The sequence below is a fragment of the Staurois parvus genome, unplaced genomic scaffold, assembly GCF_062004578.1.
Source record: "Staurois parvus isolate SC_StPar_1 unplaced genomic scaffold, SC_StPar_1.0 ptg000232l, whole genome shotgun sequence".
NCBI classification, from domain to species: domain Eukaryota; kingdom Metazoa; phylum Chordata; class Amphibia; order Anura; family Ranidae; genus Staurois; species Staurois parvus.
In genome coordinates, this window is record NW_028318028.1 from 2,932,658 (window position 1) to 2,957,998 (window position 25,341).

The following is a 25,341-nucleotide window of genomic DNA, read 5'->3' on the forward strand; positions in this document are numbered from 1 at the left end:
TTTGCCATGCAAGACTTTATGGCCAAAATCACCCTATTTGCTGACTGTGATTGCAGAGGCCATTAGTGTACTTCTATGCTATCTCCTTCAGATTTTATATCTTGTCCGTGGCCCTAGCAGTCCTTAACTGACGTGCTTACTCTGAAGGGTCACACTCTACTACAATTGTTTACAAATTAAAGGATACCATTTTGGCTGTTATTGGTGCAGTGCTACTCCTTGTTTCTTCTTTATATAGATACATGGCTGAAAAAGGTAAGATAGAGGGAGATAGATAGAACAAAAACAGAGAGAGATAGATTAAGAGAGCATTATTTACAAGTTTGTCATTATAATAACCTTACTTTAATATATTATCAAAAGTTTTATAAATAAAGTAAGACAGTTAAGGCCTTTTCTTTGCACCCATGTTCCAACTGTTCTTCTATGGAGACAAGAAGCATCCTGATAAGATGTTTGCTTCCCTCAAGTGCGTAATTGCCTTTTATCCATTTGGTGTTGATTTTGTGCAGAAGTGTTCCATTCCCACTGTGAACCCAGCAGTGTTCCACTCAAACTAGGCACCTACTATTTAGGTAGAAGATTTGCTTTTCTCAAAAGGACCCCACCAACGAGCAGTTCTATTCTTGCTGGCATGCTGACACATTTTTCCCACATTTAATGCTGAATGAGACCTTACTTTGTGAAACTATGTTAGACTGGTCAAAATCAATTTGGTCAAAAAGAAGTCACTGCTGCAGATGATTCCTTGCTTTTTGAATGCATGGAGCAAATACATGTAGGATTACATTTCAGCTGTGATGGTGTGCTAGAAGTCTCTCAAAGTTTGCCAAATCCTCAGACAATCCCCCACTTTCTAGAGTGGGGGGACGTTTTTGTTAACTTTTGTGAATGCTTGGACAGTTTACTTTTCCAGCGCTTCGGTGAGGGATATGGTATCCCAGAGCTTCAAACTAGAGTTTTGCTCCCTGCCACCTCTTTGGTTTTTCACATGCAAGCTTCCTGTGTCACTACAGAGATTAGCAGATCTACATCAAGCCCTCTCAGGTCTTCTGGATCAGGGTGTTCTTGACCCAGTGGTAAAACAGTTTCTGGGTCTTTTCTTAAATCTGTTGACCTTTCCCAAGGAACCTGGGATAGTGGTTCCTTCAGCTGGGGGTGTTCAAGGACCTGTGCTGCAGGTATGGGCACCAAATGTGGACCTCCTGGCCTCCATGTTCAAACAACAAAATGGGCAGGTTTGTATCCAGGTACAGGGATCTCCTAGAAGGAGTGGTTTGGTGACTTCATGGAATCAGTACATCCTCATCTTTCCTCTCTTGTAACTTTCCCTCACTAGCTTTGCAAGGTCAAGATGGAGGGGATTCCAATGATCCATACTACTCTGGACTGGCCAAGGTCAATGTAGTATACCAACCTGGTAAGACTCATAGCAGATGCTCCCTAGGCACTGCCAGATAATCAAAATCTTCTGTCCCAATGACTGATTTTTCCATCCTACTTTTCTGTCATTGGCTTTAATGACACAGATGTTGGAAACCAGCCATAGTTACCGCAAGGTCCATAATCAGACATGGTGTGACTCTAGGGGCCTCCACCCCAGGAATTTCTTAGTGGGATAAATCCTATCCTTGCTGTCAAGAGTCAGGTTTCTGTCCCTTCTATCATGTTTCAGAGACCATCAACCTCTCACTGCTTGATTAGGGCCTTTGTGCAAGGGTTCTCCTATGTAGATTCCTTGTCCATTCCTCTGTGACACCTTGCACTTCAACCTGTTCTTTCATCCTTCTGTCTGGTTCCAGTTCATCAAAAGGACATTTCTATCCTTTATCTGAAAGTTGCTTAGGCTGTAAGAGTCTATATCTTAGCTACTGCTTCTTTCTGAAAAACATTTCCTTTTAGTCACCTAAGTGGCTCAAGCAAACCTTATGGTCTCAAGGATCGGGTTCCACCCATTCCTGTGAAGGCACCCTATACTAGATTTGTGAATACTTCATGTGTTATTCGGCATCAAGATTTGCAAGGTGCCAGTTGGTGCTCTGTTAACATGTTCTCTACGTTCTACCAGGTTGATGTTTTCACGTCATCTGATGCCAGTTTTAGGCATAAGGCCCTTCAAATGGCTCTTTGAGCTGCTGATATTACCCAATTCTGTTATTTTTTTTATTGAGCCTGCTGATGTTTGTTTGCTGTGTTGCCTACCCCTCAGTTGAACTGCTTTATTTATTCACCTACATTAACATCAGTCCCTGACCTCAAATAACTTACAATCTCAAGTCCCTACTTCACATGCACACATATACTAGGGCCAATTAGGGCCGGAGAAAATGAAGGTACAAGCATATCTTTTGAGTGTGGGGGGGAAACCTATGCAAACACAGGGAGAACATTTAAACTCTTCGCAGATAGTCTCTTGGCTGAGATTTAAACTAGGTACCCCGGTGCTACAAAGCAAAAGTGCTAACTACTATGCCACTGTGCAAGCTACTGTGATGTCCTAAAGATTTAAGACTTCCTGTGTCTCTCAATGGGCAAGAAGAAAATAGGAATGTTATACTCACATTAAAATCTTTTTTCTTGGAGTCCTTTGGACACAGCTCCCTCCCTTCTGTGTTTATGATCATGCCCTTGGAACTGCTTTGCTAAAAAAAAAAATGAGGCATATGATAATAGGAGGGGTTATCTTGGGCTGGCCTACAGTTTTTCTTTGTGTGCTAGTGTCTGATCCCATTGTATGTAGCAGTATAACCAGAATGTTTGAACAGGTTGTAAATGTTTTTATTATACTTCACACCAATTGGTTAAAAAAAATAATGCAAAGAAAAAGCTTCTATAGATTAAAAAATGTATAAATATCTGTTTTAGCTGTATCATTGGCTTAGAGGGGCAGAGGTGGAGACTCTTTGTGATGATCAGCCAATCTACCAATGTCATATATATATATAATTGTTGTCACTCAATGCAGGGTTGGGGGCATAGCAGCAGCAATCCAATCAGAGTACATGAATTCCATGCCTGTATAGAAGGCAAATACTCCACAGGCTTCTACACATTGGTCCTTCTTTGTGACAAGCTGGTCGGGTGGAGGGGGTGTGGAAGCAGAAGTCTGACTACAGGAGCACAGGCATATCAGGTGTATGTGTACAATGATGGATGTGTTTGCATACCTGGCATGTTTGGAGTAGTCAATACAAAGAGAACTGGGTATGTTTTAATAATATTACATGATAACACTGACACATATCTAGAATATTACATTTTGGGATTACGCTTTAAGACTGTGTCCCTCAGTGGGCTTCAAGAAAATGATTTTAAAAAGGCATGTATAAAATGTATATCTTCCTGTGTTTAATTTTTCTTTTTTTTTTTTTCAAATGATAAAATATCTTTTTAGGCTCACTCAGCTCCCATATGCATCTATACTGTTTGCCTTTTTACTGATAGTTTAGTATAGCCTAGAGCGTAGGAAGTAGTGCAGTAGGCTGATTTTTCATTCGGAACCTCAGAGCAACAGTGTCACATCAGGTTCTTTCTAACCTAATCTCCGTATGCCAAGTGCACAGAGCCTAATGCCATGCAGGATGGAGCTTAGAAGTGCAGAAAGTGATATTCAATTGCTATATAAAGGAAGGCAAATCACCCTTCCAAATTGCTTTTAAACCCTCAGAATAAAAATTTAGCGGCAGTTTCCTTCTTTTCCTGTACAGTCTACAACATGTATAAAATTATTTTTTATTTAATTTCTATATTAAACTTTATTTTATTTCTCTTTTTTTTTTTAGACTCTTTTGGCCAAGGGGCCATGGAGAAGCTGCTATGCCTGCTGGTGATGGGAGCTCTGGGGTACTTTGGGAGAGCACAACATTGCCCTGGCCGCTGCATCTGCCAGACTAACTCTCCAACCCTCACAATGCTGTGTGCCAAGACAGGACTTCTATTTGTTCCACCAGCCATTGACCGTCGAACAGTGGAGCTACGACTGACGGACAATTTTATCACCATCATCCGGCGCAAAGACTTTGTCAACATGACCAACTTGGTGCACTTGACACTCTCACGGAATACTATTAGCCAGATTGTACCCCTAGCATTCTCTGACTTGCGTTCTTTGAGAGCCTTGCACATGAACAGTAACCGGATTTCAGCTTTGAGACCGGAACACTTCCGTGGTTTGGGCAACTTGCGCCATCTGATTTTGGGCAACAATCAGATTAATACAATCCAGAATGGAGCTTTCCATGAGTTCCTTCCCACTGTGGAAGACCTTGACTTATCTTATAACAACTTAATAGAGCTGCCCTGGGAAGACATTGGACAAATGGTCAACCTGAATACATTAACTCTGGATCACAACCTCATAGATTACATTGCTGAAGGGACATTTACTATGTTGCTTAAGCTAGTAAGATTGGACATGACCTCTAATCGGCTGCACAAACTGCCTCCAGACAACCTATTCCTCAGGTCTCAAGTGTTGGCCAGTACAAGAGGCTCCAGTTCCTCCTTGGCAATTAGTTTTGGTGGAAACCCCTTACACTGTAACTGTGAACTCTTATGGCTGAGACGACTGACAAGAGAGGATGACTTGGAGACTTGTGCTTCTCCAGAACAGCTAACAGACAAGTATTTCTGGTCAATTCAAGAGGAAGAGTTTATCTGTGAACCTCCTCTTATTACTCGACACTATGCCAGCAAAACATTTGTCATGGAAGGACAGTCTGTAAACCTCAAGTGCAAAGCAGTAGGAGATCCTGAACCTTCTGTCCACTGGATTGGGCCAGATGGAAAGCTCATCCACAATACATCAAGGATAGTGGCTCATGACAATGGAACCTTGGATATTTTCATAACAACACTAAAGGACAGTGGTTCTTTCACCTGTATAGCATCCAATGCAGCTGGGGAGGCCACTGCTCCAGTTGAAGTGGCAATAGTACCACTTCCATTGTTAGTTAATAACACAGCTCACATAAAAGAACCTGACCCTGGCTCCTCTGATATCACAACCTCCACCAAATCAGGCTTCAATGACACAAAAAGCCTACAGGACAGGAGAATAGTGGTGGACAAGTTGAAGTCCACTTCAGTTGTCATTCAGTGGCCATCGGAGCGCCATATTCCTGGGATTCGCATGTATCAGATTCAGTACAACAGTTCTTTAGATGACTCTCTGGTGTACAGGTAAGATGTCATGATTGTGGGGCAAATCTGCATATACAGACCATTAAAACCATTTGCAGTATATAGTGGATGCCATCAAATTGAAACATCTAAGAACTTCTATTATCTGGAACTCCTTTGGTCAGATTCCCTCCCTTGGATTTTCTATCCATCTTCTTCTCAGTATACTTATGCTGCACTCTGATCAAGCAAGAAACTCATTTTTTAGCTTGGTTTCTTCCTCTTTTTGGGAATTCAGCAAAAGTAGTGTGACTAACTAAGAATGTTACAGTCAAGTGGAATAAGGAATTTCAGCAAGATATATTGCCCCATACGATAATTGCAGGTGGGCTTAGCTGTTAGGAAGCTCAGATTTATGAGTAGGAAAATAATGTAAAGGAGTACTGCATGAAGTCACACATATTATGAACTCGCAGCTAAAGTATACATAGATTACTCTTTAACTAGAACCTCCATATTGCAATTCACAGGAACTATTTCCCTTTCTCACATTGTCTCATCTGCCACTAGCTATATGTAGTCAAAAACAATAGACAGATGATTGTTACCCAATCCTGAGTCTTTTGAAAACAAAAGAAAGTTGTTTATGAAATGTCAGTTACCTTGATTGTACCTTCCCAGTGATGATGGTTGTCCCCCCCAATAAAAGGCATGTGCCAGGGGTATCTCAAGTATGCATATAAAACACACACACCGGGGCTCTATATGTCTCAATGATGCTCTTTGCACAATCTCATGACTATATAATACAGTCAGGGGAACTTATCAAAACTGGAGCAGCCAGACTCTGTAGCAGTTGTGCATGGCAACATCAGCTTTTATATTTCATTTTCAAAGCTTAACTGAACAAGTCGAAGATAGAAGCTTATTGGTTGCCATGGACAACTGCTCCAGATTCTGTTTGCTACAATTTTGAAAAATTCCCCCCACATTTTCTTCAAATCAGATACACCTCAGCATACTCTTCCATGTTAGTCACATTCAACTGGAGTTGTTCTGTAACTTTGGAAATATTTTGAAGCTTGTCCAAGCCACCTCTTCAGTTCTAATGAGGGTCAAGAAAATACCCCAGCATTTATATCCAAACATGTCAAACACCTTGACCTAATTACCATGAAAAGACAGATGTTATTGACTGATAATGAGATGGGAGGTGTGAATAATTTGGAACACTGAGCTAGTTACATAATCGCATCCTTGGAATCCAGAAGGCTTCGTGTTAACCCTTTGATTTACATGGCTGTCAAAATGCTGATGTTAAAACGGCATTATATGTGAAAGACAGTTGGGGGTTTATTTACTAAAGCTGGAGAGTGCAAAATCAGACTCACTTCTGCATAGAAACCAATCAGCTTCCAGGTTTCATTGCCAAAGCTTAATTGAACAAGCTGAGGTTAGAAGCTGATTGGTTTCTATGCAGAAGGGAGTCTGATTTTGGACTCTCCAGCTTTAGTAAATAAACCCCTTGGTGTCAAAGGCCCCCAACCCTGTTCAGTGATGGCTCTCCAGCCACCTCACTGTCCTCAATAGAATTTCACATTTCCTTTTTCGTAAGAAAAAAACAATCACCTTTAGGTGATCAATGTGCATTTCAGGGATTTTAACACATTTTGCTACTATGCTCTGTATAAAATGCTTTTTGGATATTGATTCTGAAAAGGAGGGATCGGTTTATTATAATCATCTGGTGAACTCCTTGTGCTCTGATAACAAAAGCTACAGTGTCTGCATCCCTGTAAAAGTATTTACCTTTGTAGAGAATCTCACCAAAATTAAAATTTCTATTGCAGGGGATGCCTAAAATCTGACTTGTATCTTAGTGCATACTTCTGAGAAAATCAGTGAGTTAATTGCACAAGAAGGAATGACAATAGCCATATTGCATTGAATTTTACAGAAAATTAAAGTGACTGCAGGTAGAAAAGGAAAGGTCATTGTTAACATTAAATTACAATATGGCTTGTTTAACAACTGTATATGCTGCATTAGGTTTTTATTTGTTTTTTCATGAAAGCAGAGTTACCCTTTAAGGTGCAGGGCCATTTGTTTTTTGAGAGCTTGCCTTGTCTCCCCAGTTTACAGATCTTTAAATGCTTCACTACACTGCATTTCATATATCAAGTTATTTCACTTGTGTGTTGTTGTTGTTGTTGGGTCTTTTGGATGTACAGATTTCTGTTTCAGTATATTATGTTTGAAAAACGCCATGGGGTTGATTTACTAAAATTGGAGCGTGAAAAATGTAGTGCAGCTCTGCAAGGTAGCCAATCAGCTTCTAACTTCAGCTTGTTCAAATAAGCTTTGGAAAAAAAAAAAACTGGAAGCTGATTGTTTTGTTTTGCAGAGCTGTACCAGATTTTGGGCTCCCAAGTATTAGTAGATCAATCCTGTGTGTTCTGCTTCTCCCCTATGGTCCTGTGTTTTTGCTTGACCTTGGGGATGTTTTAATAAAAGTGCGGTCTGGGTAGCCAGAAACTTTCAAAGTACTGAGATCTTTGTGGGGTTTTTTTGTCTATAGACTCACAGCCATGCTCTAATAACCTCCAGTTTGTGCTCCAGTGTGTGGTGGAAGTTAAAAAGTAGATTCTGGTCTTGATGTTTTTGCCCACAGAATATACAGTGGGGCAAAAAAGTATTTAGTCAGCCACCAATTGTGCAAGTTCTCCCACTTAAAAAGATGAGAGAGGCCTGTAATTGGCATCATAGGTAGACCTCAACTATGAGAGACAAAATGAGAAAAAAAATCCAGACAATCACATTGGCTGATTTGGAAAGAATTTATTTGCAAATGATGGTGCAAAATACGTATTTGGTCAATATCAACAGTTCATCTCAATACTTAGTTATATATCCTTTGTTGGCAATGACAGAGGTCAAACGTTTCCTGTAAGTCTTCACAAGGTTGGCACACACTGTTGCTGGTATGTTGGCCCATTCCTCCATGCAGATCTCCTCTAGAGCAGTGATGTTTTGGGGCTGCCTCTGGGCAACACGGACTTTCAACTCCCTCCAAAGGTTTTCTATGGGGTTGAGATCTGGAGACTGGCTAGGCCACTCCAGGACCTTGAAATTCTGTCCTGTACATGGATCAGTCGTCCTGGTCCCTTTGCGGAGAAAACAGCCCCAAAGCATGATGTAGCCACCCCCCATGCTTCACACAGGTATGGTGTTCTTTGGATGCAACTCAGCATTCTCTCTCCTCCAAACACGACGAGTTGTGTTTCTACCAAACAGTTCTATTTTGGTTCCATCTGACCATATGACATTCTCCCAATCCTCTTCTGGATCATCCAAATGCTCTCTAGCAAACTTCAGACAGGCCCGGACATGTACTGGCTTAAGCAGGGGGACACGTCTGTCACTGCAGGATCTGAGTCCCTGGCGGTGTAGTGTGTTACTGATGGTAGCCTTTGTTACGTTGGTCCCAGCTCTCTGCAGGTCATTCACTAGGTCCCCCCGTGTGGTCCTGGGATTTTTGCTCACCGTTCTTGTGATCATTTTGACCCCACAGGGTGGGGTCATTCCACCATATTAAACCATCATTTGCAAATAAATTCTTTCCAAATCTGCCAATGTGATTGTATGGATTTTGTTTTCTCATTTTGTCTCTCATAGTTGAGGTCTACCTATGATGCCAATTACAGGCCTCTCTCATCTTTGTAAGTGGGAGAACTTGCACAATTGGTGGCTGACTAAATACTTTTTTGCCCCACTGTATGTATTCACTAAAAGCTTGTATTTCCACATAACTCAACCAATCACTCTGTTATTCCACTAAAAAAATTCAAGGCTCTCTTCTCCACATCTACTATGTACAGGTTAGCTATTGGTCATGCAGGTGATCCCGTAAGCACAGCCATGTTCCCATCTGTAGAAGTTGTCTTTGTACCTGAAATAGGTGGTGTTAAGGCAAATGTCCAGCAGAGAGAGACAAACTGTAAATCAAAACATTTATGAACTTTTATCAATACCAAGGGTGAGATTATAGTACTAGTACCCCCACATTTTTCACACCTCCTATCCTATGCTTAGACAATAACATCTGCTTTCCTATGGTAAATGGATGAAGGTGTTGCTGATATCTGTTTTGATATACTGTAAATGCTGGGGTGTTTTCTATACACTCAGAACTTAAGTGGCCTGGACAAGCTACGAAACATCTTTAGCATTACAGAACACATCCAGTTTAATGTGACTAACTACTACTAGCTATACCATGGCCTAAATAAATTAGAACCTTTATGGACATATCCTTTCAATAAAATATCTACTGTATGGGGATTGGTGATCTGTTACTTGTGATACCTGGAAGATGGCAAAGAGAAACCTGAAAACCTGGCTTGGTTGGGGTACTTGATGACTGAAGTTGAGAAGCACACACCTATTGTCCTTATACTGTAAATATGTTGCAGGACACTACTTGCAAGAGTTTATATTCACCTGTCCTGTCTCCTATTCCTCTGATATTTCATCAGTCTCTTCACACTGTGACACAATTTTGGGCATGTCAGATGCCTGGCCCCCCTGCTGCAAGCCCTGGTTCCTTTGGCCTGTACCTACATGACTACAGGAAACAGCAGTGAAGGTAAAGGTCAGCTATAGGAACCATAGTGTGCAGCAGGATACACAAGCATGTGAGACCCTTGGAAGTGTCAAATGTAAAGATTCCTGAGGTGGCTGTAGCAAGCAGAGCAAGAATCAAGTGAATGGGCAGTGGGACCCATGAGCATCAATTCCCTTCTCTTGCAGGTAGTGCTTTGCAACATTTTTTAAAGCAGCAACAAAGTTGTCTTGAACTGTTGTTATGTGGACACATTGTCCATGATTTGTGTGAACAATCTTATTTATGCAAAATTGATTGTCTGTTAAGACTTCCAATAGTTGCTACATTGTTCTCCTTGAAGAACAGCACCTAGATTTGGTGCTAAGTAAAAGGCATGAGTCGCTACCCAATTACACATCTACTGATTTACTTTATTTGACATCCATCATTTATCTTATTTTTGGGGGTTTTTTTACTCCATACAACTGCATCCATTGCAAGGATGTTAGCAGTTTATTGATGATCCATAGCTATTCTGTATTTTTTTTTTTTGTAGAAACAAAGGCTGGTCATTCCTGTGCACTTGCTGAAATCTTGCAAAATAAGTGTTAAGTGGAACTCTGTTGACTTTAATCTGGCCTTCTGTTGAGAGCAAGAAACACTGAACTCATAGGGGTTGATTTCCTAAAAGTAAATACAGTGCATCCAGAAAGTATTTGCAGCGGTTAACTTTTGCCACATTTTGTTGAGTTACAGCTTTATTCCAAAATGCATTAAATTCGTTTTTTCCTCCACATTCTACAAACAATACCCCATAATGACAACTTGAAAGAAGTTTTTTTTTTAAATCTTTGCAATCTATTAAAAATAATAAAATAAAACACATGTACATAAGTATTTACAGCCTTTGCTATGACTCTCAACATGGAGCTCTGGTGCTTCGTGTTCCCACTGATTATCCTTGAGATGTTTTCACAACTTGATTGGAGTCCACCCGTGGGAAATTCAGTTAATTGGAAAGGCATAAACCTGTCTGTCTAAGGTCCCACAGTTAACAGTGCATGTCAGAGCACAAACCAAGCCATGAAGTCCAAGGAATTGTCCATAGACCTCCAAGACAGGATTGTATCAAGGCACAGATCTGTCGAAGGATACAGAAAATTTTCTGCAGCATTGAAGTTCCCAATGAGCACAGTGGCCTCCATCACCCATAAATGGAAGAAGTTTGGAACCACCAGAAATCTTCCTAGAGGGGGTCATCTGGTCAAAATGAGTGATCGAGGTAGAAGGGCCTTAACCAGGGAGGTAACCAAGCACCCAATGGTCACTCTGAAAGAGCTCCAGCATTTCTCTGTGGAGAAAGGAGAACCTTCCAGAAGAACAAACATCTTTGCAGACCTCCACCAATCAGGCCTGTATGGTAGAGTGGCCAGACAGAAGCCACTCCTCAGTAAAAGGAAAATGGCAGCTCGCATGGAGTTTGCCAAAAGGCACCTGAGGGACTCTCAGACCATGAGAAACAAAACTATTTGATCTGATGAAACAAAGATTGAACTCTCTGGCCTGAATTCCAAGCGTCATGTCTGGAGGAAACCAGGCACCTCTCACCACCTTGCCAATACCATCCCTACAGTGAAGCATGGTGGTGGCAGCATCATGCTGTGGGGATGTTTTTCAGCAGCAGGAACTGGGAGACTAGTCAAATTCGAAGGAAAGATGAATGCAGCAATGTACAAAAGACATCCTTGATGAAAACCTGTTCCAGAGCACTCTGGACCTTAGACTGGGGTGACAATTCATCTTTCAACAGGACAACGACCCTAAGCACACAGCCCACAAAACAAAGGAGTGGCTACAGGCCAACTCTGTGAATGTCCTGAAGTGGCCCAGATTTGAACCCGATTTGAACATCTCTGGAGAGATCTGAAAATGGCTGTGAACCAACGCTCCCCATCCAACCTGTTGGAGCTTGAGAGGTACTGCAAAGAAGAATGGGAGAAATTGCCCAAAAATAGGTGTGCCAAGCTTGTAGCATCATACTAAAAGGTACTTCAACAAAGTATTGAGCAAAGGCTGTGAATACTTATTCACATGTGTTTTTTTTTTTCGTTTTTTATTTTTAATAAATTGCAAAGATTTCAAAACAAACTTTTTTCACTTTGTCATTATGGGGCATTGTTTGTAGAATGTTGAGGACAAAAATGAATTTAATCAATTTTGAAATGAGTCTGTATCATAACAAAATGTGGCAAAAGTTACGCGCTGTGAATACTTTCTGGGTGCACTGTAGGCTGTGCACTGAAAGTGCAGTTGCTCTAGATCTGAGGAGAACATGCAAGGAAAATTAAAAAAAAAAACAACAGCAGTTTTGCTTGCGCATGATTGGATCAAAGAAATCAACAGAGCTTTGCTTCATTTCAGAGATTCCCCTCGAACCTAAAGCAAGTGCACTTGTGGTGCAAAGCCTGTTTACTTTTAGTAAATCAATGCCTATAGCCTCCCTCTAGAGACATGCATGGTCTCACCAAAAATAAAAAGCACTGTGCAGTTGGCCAAAAGAAAGTGCTAGGTTTCTAGATTTCCAGCTTTATGCACAGAGGGAGTCAATGATATCAGTGACGCAGGATGAAGATTCTGGGATATCTTGTCTACACACTAAATGTAGTTCCTATGGTCTCAAGAAAGAAACATCGTTAGCAACTGAAATATAAAAATAAAATCAATTTTTGAAGGTCAGCAGCACCTAAAATGATGTTTTGGGTGAGATTACATGTATTAGATTATTGGCTTTTTAAACATCACACCCACCTCCTATCACAAGTCCATAATGAAGGTGTCACTTTTATACTTTTGTTGGGGCATTGACATCATTATCTGAATTTTGAATGGACAAGACAGATTAATTAAACTGATTCTTGGTCAATATCTCAATAATGGAGACCCTGAAAAATATATAAAATCATTGTGCAATTTATTTTAGCAGCAGCCAAGCAAAACTAAAATATCTGCTGTGGTGGGAGTTGACCTTTAAAGCAACCCTGTCACTATGATAATAATTTTGAGGCCAAAGCACCTTGTGAAAAAGAAGGTAAATACCTTTCCAGCTAATTACATTTTTGTTGTTTTCCAGAGCTCTTGGCCCTGCTGCTATTTAAAGATCTCAAGTGCTTTTGATAAGTGGGTGATGTGGTTCCTTCTATGGCCACTAATTCACTACAGGAAAACATAGTGAAGTATCGTCTGAGGGGAGGAACCACAGCACTTAGCAGGGGACCAAATAATCGACACACCAGGAAGTGTCAGAGCAGCAGCACCCATGGTGTAAGGAAATATCGTATTAACTGGAATCCATTTTGTATAATGTCTCCATTTCTAGAAGTGTGAACAGTTATTTTTGCTTGTAACTCCTCTCTCGTTTTCTGAGATTAGTTTCATTTCAGTACAAAAGGAACTTTCTTATATGGTATCCCTCAGCAATTTGCTGTTTCTGTTCTTCATGTAACTTTATTGATAAGAATGGAATGTTTGTTTCATTGGTCATCCTAAGATTAAGCAACACCCACTGAGTTCTGTATAACAGTTCTTGTTTTGCATTAAACTTTCAGAGATTTAGCTTGCACACTTCGGTGTCTGGAGCTTTATTTCTCCCAGGCCTGGTGGAGAAAGTATGAGAACAGGGGCTACAGACATAGGCTGATTCCTATCACATGGCTTTTCAAGACAGCAAATATTTCAGTTGCCTACCTAAAAGGCAATTATTCAACTTCTTTCATGAGATGCTTTAGCCTTCAATTTTTTTTGTTCTAGCAACAGGGTTGCTCCAAACTATAAAATGGCTTGCACAACAGATAAATGTCTTGTATCAATTGTTTCACACAGTTTTCCTTTGATTTTTTTTCCTTTGAAACCCATTACTGTACTGCAGTTTTTTCTAATGCTGCTTGCCTTACCATCTTGTGACTGGCGGTTTCAGCTGCTCATCACCAGTGACAGTGACAGACAGCTGAAAATCAAGGAAGTATGGGGTTTGACAATTGCTCTATGGAATTGGTTCTCAAAGGGCAGCTTTCACCAATCTCAAGAGGCAATTTAGCTGGAAACAAGTGAAATGGTGTGGAACAGAGAAACCTTTTAGCTGTGTCCCAATCAACCACCCCCATTTGAGTAAAAGATCTCTTCCCTAGTATTATTTCTGAAACTTGTGGTCCATGGAGGCTTTTCCGTTATGGGAATCACTGAACTGACAAGATCTGCACCTTATCCATTGCTTCCGTAATGAGATTCCTCGCTGTGTAAAGAAAGAGAATGTCAGACATGGCAAACACTTTAGAATGGGCCGATTCAGGTTTCCTGAGCAGAACAGAACTGAGAGGTAATATTTGCTGTAGATAAACATTACAGACAGGGAGAAAATCTGCTTAACACTTCGGGAAGGGAGCATGATGTTTAAAGATGGATATTTTACACAGAGAAACAAGGGCTCTTGAAACAGTGATTTAAAGGGAAATCACAGTTAAAACCATGTTTTTTTCAAACACTGACATTGCTACTATATGCTGTGGTAGAAATGAAGCTGTGGGAAGACATAGAATGAAATATATGCTAAATACCTATTTGTTTGCATTAATTGTAGCCTTTAAGCCAGCCTCCCCCACCCCAACAGCAAAGGATGATCTAGAATTGCTTGTAGCAACGTACTGATTTTTTTGACTATGTTTGAAAGATACCACCATAATCTTCAAAGTGTTAATGTTCTAACACATCAAAAACAGACACAAAAGCTTCAATGTTTGGGCAGTTCTCCAACCAACACACAAAAAGAACATAAATATTGGATGGGGGGCTACGGTATGGTGATGGTTACATGAAAACGTGCAGCTTTTCTTTTGATTTTTAAGTGGTTCCAAAAAGGGACCAAAGGAGTCTGCAGGGAAAGAAGAACATCCCTAAGGGATCAATAAACCTAAGGCAAAAGTCACTAATAAACATCTTTAATGATAGACTCCTGGTAATCCAGAACTGATTACTTTACTTTCGCTAACCATCCAATTCTCTGTCTTTGTCAGATTCTTTGTTATCTACAGTTACTATGTAATTGATTTCGTTACCAGTCCTTCACACACTCCTTGACCTTTTCAACATATTACCATTTCCACAGCTAGCCCATCTCTCTTTGGTTACCTTTATCATGAAATAACTATAGTTACATATGCTGTACTTCGTGTGATATTTTCCCTCTCTTTCTACTCTTCCTGGCCATCCCAGTCTACCTGTGTGTTCTTCTTTATAGCATTCTACATGTCCTTCTAAATGCATTCTGATTAAATTTGTTCTCTCTGCTCATCTTACAATACTGTAACTGCTTACACATTTCCCTTCTGCCTTCTACCCCTCATTCTCCATTCGCCTGCCCTCCCTTGCCTTTCTACAGACCGCTCCCCTCACTTCTAGTACCTTCTAATGTATGCTCTTCTACAATATGCCCTTATCACTTCTCCTGCCTATTATATTCCCTTTTACTGTCTGCTTTTCTCACTTCCCCTGCCCTTCTACTGTCTGCCCTTATTATGTCTCCTGTCCTTCTACTGCCTGTTCTTCTAATTTCTCCTGCCCTATTACTCTCTGCTATTTGTCACCCCTCCTACCCTTCTACTGTCTGTAGTTCTACAAAATACCTTCCTCATTTTGCCTGCCCTTTATCTGCCCTTTTATTGTCTTCTTTTCTAATGTTCCCTGCTCCTCTGCTGACTGCTCTTCTCACCTCTATCCTTCTACTGTATGTTCTTCTACAATACGCCCTTCTCACTTCTCCTGTCCTTCTATGATCTGCCCTTATGCTGTCTGCTCTTGCTAACTTCCCTTGTCCTTCTACAGTCTGCTCTTCTTACTTCTCATACCTTCTATTGTCTGCTCTTCTACAAAATTCCCTTCTCACTTCTCCTGCCCATTATTTGCCCCTCTACTGATTGCTGTTCTCACTTCCTCCCTTCTACTTTATGCTCCTCTACAATAGGCCATTCTCACTTCTCCTGCCTGCTCTTCTCACTTCTCCTACCCTTCTACAATATGTCCTTCTCATTTTTCCTGCCTTTTTCACTTCTCCTACCCTTCTACTGTCTGCTCTTCTCACTTCTCCTGCCCTTCTACTGTCTGCCCTTCTCATGACTGCCCTTCTACTTTCTGCTCTTCTCACTTCTCCTGCCCTTCTACTGTCTGCTCTTCTACAATATATCCTTCTCACTTCTCCTGCCCTTCTTCTGTCTGCTCTTCTACATTATGTCCTTCTCACACCTCCTTCCCTTCTACTGCCTTTTCTCCTCACTTCTCCTGCCCTTCTACTGTCTGCTCTTCCCACTTCTACCATTCTTCTGTCTGCTCTTCTACAATATGTCCTTCTCACTTCACTTACTTACCCTTCTACCGTCTTCCCTTATCACTTCTCCTACCCTTGCACTGTCTGCTCTTCTACAATAGGGTCCTTTTCACTTCCCCTGTCCTTGTATTATCTTCAATTCTACAATGTGTCCTTCTCACTTTTGCTGCCCTTCTACAATATGACCTTCTCTCTTCTCCTGCCCTTCTACTGTCTGCTTTTCACACTTCTGCCTTTCTACTGTCTGCTCGTCTGCTCTTCTACAATATGTTCTTCTCACTTCTGCAGCTCTTCTACTGTCTGCTGTTCTACAATACATCCTTCTCTCTTCTGCTGCCTTTTTACTGTCTGCTCTTCTCACTTCTCCTACCCTTCTACTGTCTGCTCTTCTACAATATATGTCTCTCACTTCACCTGCTCTTCTATAATATCTCTTCCCTTCTCCTACTGTCTGTTCTTCTCCTTACCCAAATTCCACTCCTTGTCTTTATCGCTTGCTGCCTTTTCATCCACCTGCTTTTCTATACCACTAAACCTAGTTCTTCCATCAGATGCTCTACCTGTTTCATTGCATCTTGTTATTCTTGTCATTCTACTTGCTATCCCCATTCCAGGCATCCTTCTTCCTTTACTTACCCCTTTCGCTCGTCTTTCTGTCTGTACCTACCTTTCTCATTCACCCTCTCATGACATCCGATTCAATGACCTTCTCTTCTTCCCCTGTCTGCTCTTTGCACCTCATCCTGTCCCTGGCCTTTTCATTTGGTCTGACCCTTTTAAGCCGTAAGTGTTCCATAATGTTCCCTCTCATTCTACCTGTCCCTGTTTTGATTATTTTGCTTTCTTTCCTTACATTTCCTACTGTATTGTCTTAATTTACTTCCTTGCTCCATCATTTAGCCAGTAGATACCCTATGTCAGCAAGAATGATTAAAGGCAAAACCTTTTTTAGTTTTAGATAGAGGAGGTGGATTAGAACACCTGACATGTTTTAATTGCTATCTGTGCCCCTGTTATGGAGATTCACCCTATTTGTCCTGCTTACCATTATCATCAAAAGTGAAAAAACCCAAAATTTTGGGTTGTCCCCAGAAATTTAATAGAGGGGGAATTTTCCAATGGGGACACTAGTTCTGGTGGTGTGGGGGTTCCCAAGGAATTCCCTTAATTTGCAGGGATTTTCTCTCACTTGCTGTTTTGGCAATGGGATGGGAAGAGAAGGTAAATCTCCCCAATGGGGCAAAAATGGCAACAAATAAACTGACATGGGTTATAACATTCCCCTACTCTATCCAAAATGAAAAAAAGTTTGCCTATAGTAAAACTTTAATTAAATGTGATTCTTATTTTCATTTTTGCACCCCTTCTCATACCAACACATTCTTGTATAACATACAGAGAAAGAGAAAATAAATTGCTTGTAGAAAAAAAATAAATATGCACAGAGGCCTTCCGTTTTCTTTGAAGACAGTAAGTAGCCCAGTCGCACATCTGCTGCAGAGTACACCTTCCTATGTTTGCAGTCACCTCTCATTCTTTTATTCCTTTACCTTGTGCCTTTCCATTCTATACCCATCGTAATTTCTCAGCTGGTCACAAATATTTATCGCTTATACTTAATGAGCCTTGAAAGATACTTAAAAAGCTATTCAATTCCACTTATTACGTTGGTGATATAAACAACACATATCTTGTAGTAAACACAAATCACTGAGATTTAAAATTAATTTAATGGTGGCTTAATGGATTCACAGTGCTGGGATTTGGAGTTCCCACCAGGGGCAATGTCTATATGGAGTTTATATGGGTCTGGACCAGATGCTCCAGTTTCTGTCCATGATACCTAAACATATTGGTGGGTTAATCAGCTTCCTTCCAAACAGTCTTAAGAGAATGTATATGCCTGTGGGCATGTTAGACTGTAAGCTTCTCTGGGACAGAGAACATGTACAATACATTGATGCTGCATAAATTAATTATATGAATAAATAAATGAATAATGACATGGATCATTTACAAATCGATACTTGCCTGTCTTTCAAAATTATGGTTCTCGTCTATCCAACATATGAATATTTTTTTTTCATTACAACACATACAGTGAGGAAAATTATTTGATCCCCTGCAGATTTTGTAAGTTTGCCCACTTACAAAGAAATGAAGGGTGTATCATTTTTATCTTCGGCATATTTTAAATGATAGAGACAGAATATCAACCAAAAATCCAGAGAAAAACATTATACAAATGTTATAAATTGAGTTGTAGTTCAGTGGGTAAATTAAGCATTTGATCCCCAGGCACAGCATAACTTAGTACTTAGGGGAGAAAGCCTTGTTGGCAAGCACAGAGGTAAGACGTTTCTTGTAGTTGGTTACCAGGTTTGCACACATCTCAGGAGGGATTTTGGTCCACTCTTCTTTACAGGTCTTCTCTAAATCCTTAAGGTTTCTTGGCTGTCTCTTGGCAAATCGAAGTTTCAGCTCCCACCATACATGTTCTGTAGGATTAAGGTCTGGAGACTGGCTAGGCCACTCCAGTGCCTTAATGCACTCCTTTGATGCCTTGGCAGTATGTGTTGGGTCATTATCATGCTGGAAGACCCATCCACGATCCATCTTCAGTGTTCTGGCTGAGGGAATAAGGTTCAGGTCCAAGATTTTACAATACATGACCCCGTCCATTGGCCCCTCAATGTGGCAAGGTCAGCTTGTACCTTTAGCAGAGAAACAGCCCCCAAACAATATTTCCACCTCTATGATTGACTTTAGGGATGATGTTCTTAGGGCCATAGGCAGCATTTCTTCCTCCAAACACAGAAAGTTGAGTTAATGCCAAAGAGCTCAATTTTGGTCTCATTTGACCACAGAACTTTCTTCCAATCCTTCTCTGAATTATTTAGTTGATCATTGGCATACTTCAGATGGGCCTGTAAATGTGCCTTTTTGAGGAGGGGGCACTGCAGGATTTAAATCCATGGAGGCGTATTATGTTATTTTGTTTGGTGACTGTGGTCCAAACTGCCTTGAGATGCTTCACAAGCTCCTCCCATGTAATCACTCACTTTTCTCATGATCATCCTTACCCCATGAGGTGAAATCTTGCATGGAGCTCCAGACTGAGGGTGATTGATGGTTATTTTGTATTTCTTCCATTTGCAAATTGTCTCCTTCTCACCAAGCTTCTTGCTAATGGTCTTGTAGCCCATTCCAGCCTTGTGCAGGTCAACAATATTGTCCCTGATGTCCTTTTGACAGCTCTTTGGTCTTGCCCATGGTGGTGCCCAGGAAAGAGATTCTATGGATAGGTGTCTTTTATTCACATACTGAATTGTTGTTAGGAGCACCTTCTTAAATTAACAGGACTAATCTGTGTACCACATGAGCACATAGCTAGTCTGTGGGAGCCAGAATTATTGTTGGCTGTTAGGGGATCAAATACTTAGTTTACTCACTGAACTGCAACCCAATTTATAACACTTGTATCATGTGTTTTTTTCTGGATTCTTGTTTGATATTTTGTTTCTATCATTTAAAATATACCTATGATAAAAAATTACAGACCCTTAATTTCTTTGGGGGCAAATTTACAAAATCTGTAGGGGATCAAATGATTATTGTCCCCACTGTATATTAAAGAGAACCTTTTCTGGTTTTTGATCTATTTTTATTTTTTTTAAGTCTATGTTTGTATAACAGTTGCATTCTAAATTGTTTAAAGTGGTTGTAAACATCAGACATGAAATATGAACAAAGCATATCACTCTATAGTGTGTACTTGTCTCAATTAAGAGCAAAAGGTAGACTTACTAAAACCAGTGCACTCAGAATCTGCTACAGCTGTGCATGGTAGCCAGTCAGCTTCTAACTTCATCTTGTTCTTTTAGGCTTTGACAATAAAACCTGGAAGCTGATTGGTTTCTATGCAGAGTTGCACCAGATTTTACACTTTCCAGTTTTAGTAAATCGTCCCCTAAGTGTCAATATCTGTCTGCTGCTTCATTACTCTGCCATCAGCATCTTCTGACAAGTTTTCCATACAGCAATAGAAAAAAGATGACAGGGGAGGGACCTCCAGCACACAGCCTATGATTTACAGTTTCAGCTCTGTTCCTGTGTGCTTTGTGAAGGGAGTGTTGTCCCTTTACAACAATCATCTAACTAAGCTTTGCAGTGCATACATTTCAGCTCTCCACCCCATTTTCTGAAAGATCAGAGCAGCTTTATAAAATCTGGACTTTGAACTGATGAAGAGAAGAGAGGATGGCAGATAAACAGGTGCATCTTATGTAGGAGGTTTTGTTTAATATCTGTATATCACTTGAGGCCACTCACTTCACTGGGTATATGTAAGGATTTACAACCACTTTAATGCTATTTGTATAAAATCTATATTTTACAAATACAAATATGAAACGGAGTGATCCTGTGCTTTAATGTGTACAGTTCATGGTGGGCACCCTAAATTAGAACTACACTGCATCTAATCAGCACAAACCAAAAACGCTAAAAGTAGTTTTTCATATTCAAAAGCAAACTCCCCCATCCTCCCATGTCCCAGTTATCTGCAAAGACAGATGATTCATGTAGCATTTATGTCCTGGAATCAATCTGTTCTTAGCTCAGGCATTCAGGCAGGAAGGTGTGCTTAGCTGAGAAAATCACTCCTCCCCTCCTGAAGACTTCTGGGATGTATGACATAGTTTGCCTGGGCATAGAAACCAGGAAGTAACTGAAGAAATGTAAAAAAAAAAAAAAAAGGTTAGAACAAGCAAATATAATATACCTTCCTATTTACTAATGCCAACAGCAAAAGGATTAAAAATAGCCAATGTTGATTAAGAGAGTGGAATTCTGCTTGAAAAAAAAAAAAAAAAAAAGTACTAGCTCTGCTTCTACAGACTAAGAAATCTAGGTAGCAGCCTTCCTACTTGAAGAGGAGGGATGGGTGTCCCTCTACTGAATCATTCAGCAGGCCCTTGTGAATGTAACCTGAAAGTCAAGTTTGTATTTGCACCAGAGCACTAAGATCCAGGAGTAGCATACACCCCACCGTCTGCCTACAAAAGATTAAATACAAGAACTAAGCTTTTTATTTGAACCTGGATAAAAATTAGATAGAATACTTGAAAACATTTACATAAATAAAAAAAATATAGGAAAACACTAAGTTTCCTTTAAAATGAATTGATTGTTAGGTGTTGTACCCTGAATGCTGCCATATTCCTGAATGTTTTTTTTCTACATTTGAGTCGCTGACTTGGATCGATGAGTAAACCGCTGCTTTGACAAAATACTTGTAGAAACCTATTTTTAGCTGCATATAGTTTATTCAGTAAGTCAATTCAAAGGAGCAATGATGAACTGAAAGGTGCTTTAAGCTAAAACCCCCAATCAGAAATTATATTTTAAATGATTTGAAAATTCTGAGTTACTTCAAAGTGAATTAAGCCAAATCATCCAATCAAAAATTATCTTTTACATGATCTGAAAGCTGCAGTGGATGCTAGAGCTTTGCAGATATCATTACTGCACCGTGTGCTGGCATTTTGAACAAGCCCAAAGTTTGCCTCAGCTAAAAGGACCATATCAGCGGACACATATGAAAGAAAATATGGAGGGGCTCTATTAAATATATTTGGGCTTTTTTTTACCTTTCTTTGTTAAAATTCCTTTTTGCATCCTCAAAGTTATGTGTTCTCTGTTTTACAGAATGATTCCCCCAAGCAACAGGAGTTTCCTTGTGAATGACTTGGCTCCAGGCCGTGAGTATGACCTTTGTGTCCTAGCTGTCTACGATGACGGAATGACCTCCTTGACGGCCACGCGAGTGGTAGGATGTGTCCAGTTCACCACTAAAGAAGAAAGCGGACAGTGCAGACCACTTCATACCCAGTTCCTGGGGGGTACAATGATTATCATAATTGGAGGGATCATTGTGGCTTCTGTTTTGGTGTTTATCATCATCCTGATGATCCGATATAAAGTATACAGTGGTCAGGAGGAAGGAGGCAAAGCCAGGGTTAGCAATGTTTATTCCCAAACCAATGGGCAGCAAGGCATGGCCTGTGCCCACTCCTGTGCCAAGCTGGGAGAAAATAACTATGAACCTTTGCCCCCATCTTCCAAAGAGTCCCCACTGGAGAGCAAAGACACTGGTAAAAGAGATGTCCAGCCACGTTCACCTCCTCTGGTCCCACTGACTGAAATGGACAAGCGTAGAACTAGGACCTCCAGTGATCTTCAGACGGTTGCTCTGTTATCTTCTCTGTCTGCGGAAGGGGACCACACAGAGACCAGTGCCCTTGGCTCCACCACCTCTCTATGTCTGGTTTCTACTGACGGGCAAAATCGTGTGGGCCCCAAAGCACTTCCCAGGACTTATCAACATAGGTTTTCCTTTGATGGGGACTACACCCTATTCCAGAGCCACAGTTACCCTCGCAGGGCACGGACAAAGAGACACATGTCCACTTCGGAGTTGCACAACCAAGATGCTGCCCTGGGACATAGGAGAGTCACGTTTAGCAGCACAGAATGGATGCTAGAGAGCACCGTGTGATTTCAGGGAATGCATTACCTGAGGGGTTAGGTTACATGGAAGGGCACTTCCTTTGAAACCTCATGGTCTCATCGTTAATGTTTGGGGCTGATCCAATTCTGATATGCGACTGAAGCATTGCATAACTATGCCAAATGTTTCAGTACACTTCCTAAAAAAGGTAAAAAAAAATGTTTTTAATTTTTAACAAATTTTTTGCCATGTTTGATGTTGGGTTTTCTGATACCCTGAAAACATTTAGCATTCATATTGTGTGATTTACCCTGAGAGGGTCCTTATCGATTCCCAGAAGTGTACAGATTTATTCTGCATCGTTATGTAATGCTTTTGCATCGGAATGGCCGTTGGCACTGCTTTCTCGAAAAGGTTTTAAAAGCTATGTGTTTCTACAGATCCCGCACAGCAGTGCTGCTCTCACCTGCATAATGAGACAAACACCCAATCAATTCATGTTCTTGGTGTCCATGGTTACCAGGTTCTTAAAGCATATAAGAAATTCATGACAAGACCCTCCGCCTTGCCCCTATAAAAATGGATCCACCGTTTGGCCCTCCCCGTCTCTGGCTTGTGGATCTAGAGGGCTGTTGTTCTGCTTGGGTTATAGTAGAAATTTACTGAGCCCCTGAAGCAGTGCCTTAAAACAAGTGAGAGACCAGCACCCAGGCTTTCTGATACCCTCTGTGAACCTTGGTGTAACTTGAGGGGTGGACATGCTGGTTCATCTGGGAAACAGGACATATGCACAAACGACACGATACCTAAACCTACTGTACAAAGCATTCCTGCACGGAGGAAACAGAAAGCGTAAGCAAAATTTATCTGCCGTGATCACAGGGGTCCTGGTACCACTTATTCAATCTGTACATCTAGCTGGTCTGGATCCTTTCTGAGTCACTCGAGTCAGGAGCCTTTCTGGGACTTGAGCAGGAAGTGAGAGATCATCCGGAATATTGTCTACACACAGGTTTTTACATTAAAAACGTGTGTCATCCTCCCTCTCCCCAGTACATATAGCATGGAGGAGAGAGAGAGAAGCTGGTGGGTGCAGTGGGGAATTAAAGTCCTTTCTGTTACTGCTGTATGTGTCTAGTCTCGTTATTCTTTTTAATACATACTTGGAAGCATTTACATTGTTAAGATGTGCGCACTGTATGTAAGTGTCTGAAAGACGTGAGAAGAGCTCATTGTAACAAATCACATTCTTTGTCTCATGCTTCTGATACAGGTAGGAAGATCAAGGCTGGAATTGTTTGGTTTCTAAGACAATGTAGGTTGACTCCTGATTCTTCAAGCTGCAACACGAGTGGTGGGCTACCGTTAATAGCAGATGAGGCATGCTAAAATGACATATTATAATAATGGGACCAATTCTGTATGCCTTAAAAGCATTTTATGGTGCCTTAAAGAGACCCTGTCACCAATAAAATTGCTCATAAACACGCAATAATCAAGAATTTTATTTGATTACTTGCAGTGTTTTTTCCTTTCCATTAATGATTTTTATTGTCTTGTAATGTGCCCTTCAACTTGCTAGAAAATATGGCTATGCCATAGGGAGTTAACTTCCTAGCACAGAAGGGGTGTAGATAATGGGAGGAATAGGAGGGTCTGAACCCCCCAACCCTCAGAGTATCTACAGAACAGCAGCTAGTGCTGATAGTGGCACCAAAACAGAAGATTCCTGCAGTCTGTCAGTTCAGGGTGAGGAAGGTTTCTATACTTTAGCTCCAATCACATAACACAGCTAAGGGAGGACTTCCCTTACTCTGAACCTCCTTAGTCTGGTAAGCGTGTTTTATGGAAATAAAGAAACACAGCGCCTCTAAGTGTGTACTGTGAAGATATTTAATAGGAAGATAAGTAGTAACTCACATTTTAGAATTTAAAAGCAGGCTCATTGATAAAAGGATGAGACGCCTATAGCCAGATGTTGTGTGACTGATCCAGAGAGGAGATCGATTAGGTCCACCAGCAGATAGTGCTGTGCGTGTGCAACCTGGATGGTAAAGCTTGGTGGAATCTCCAAGGTGTCCGCCAACAGATGGTTCTGTGCATGTGCAGCATGGATGGTGAAGCCTGGCAGAGTCTCCAAGATCTCTGGGATCGGCACGTTTGGAGTCTGACATCATCAAAGTGCGACACGTTTCTGAGCATGCATGGGACGAGCAGAGTCTGGCGCACTCGTCCATCAGGCAGGCCGATCCCAGATATCTTGGAGACTCTGCCAGGCTTCACCATCCATGCTGCACATGCACAGCACCATCTGCTGGCGGACACCTTGGAGATTCCACCAGACTTTACCATCCAGGTTACACATGCACAGCACCATCTGCTGGCGGACCTAATTGATCTCCTCTCTGGATCAGTCACACAACATCTGGCTATAGACATCTCATCCTTTTAAATTCTAAGATGTGAATTACTACTTATCTTCCTATTAAATATCTTCGCAGTACACACTTTGAGGTGCTGTGTTTCTTTGTTTCTCTTATGCAGAGTTATGCTTCGCTCCTTTGCAGCTTGCCCATAGTACCTACTGGACTGCCCTTACCCCTGCCCACTTGGAACTTATCAATACATCCATGGACTGCCACACCATGTGCCTGTAATCCCTTTTGTAAGTGTGTTTTTTTGGACTAGGAGAGCTATACTGAGGGGGCAGAACTTTACTGGGGGGTGTGGTGA

The 25,341-nt window shown here is 41.0% G+C and overlaps 1 protein-coding gene across 2 annotated transcripts in view; it reads left to right on the forward strand.

The window, feature by feature from the left end:
• Positions 1 to 23,733, forward strand: part of LRFN1 (leucine rich repeat and fibronectin type III domain containing 1) — a 240,561-nt gene extending 216,828 nt beyond the window's left edge. For both annotated transcript variants that reach the window (XM_089679806.1, XM_089679805.1), the window contains 2 exons: positions 3,783 to 5,181; positions 21,807 to 23,733. In XM_089679806.1, coding sequence (XP_089535932.1) covers positions 3,803 to 5,181; positions 21,807 to 22,656 — 2,229 coding nt within the window. In that variant the 5' untranslated portion in view covers positions 3,783 to 3,802 and the 3' untranslated portion in view covers positions 22,657 to 23,733. The remainder of the gene's footprint in view (positions 1 to 3,782; positions 5,182 to 21,806) is intronic.
• The last annotated feature ends 1,608 nt before the right edge of the window (positions 23,734 to 25,341 follow it).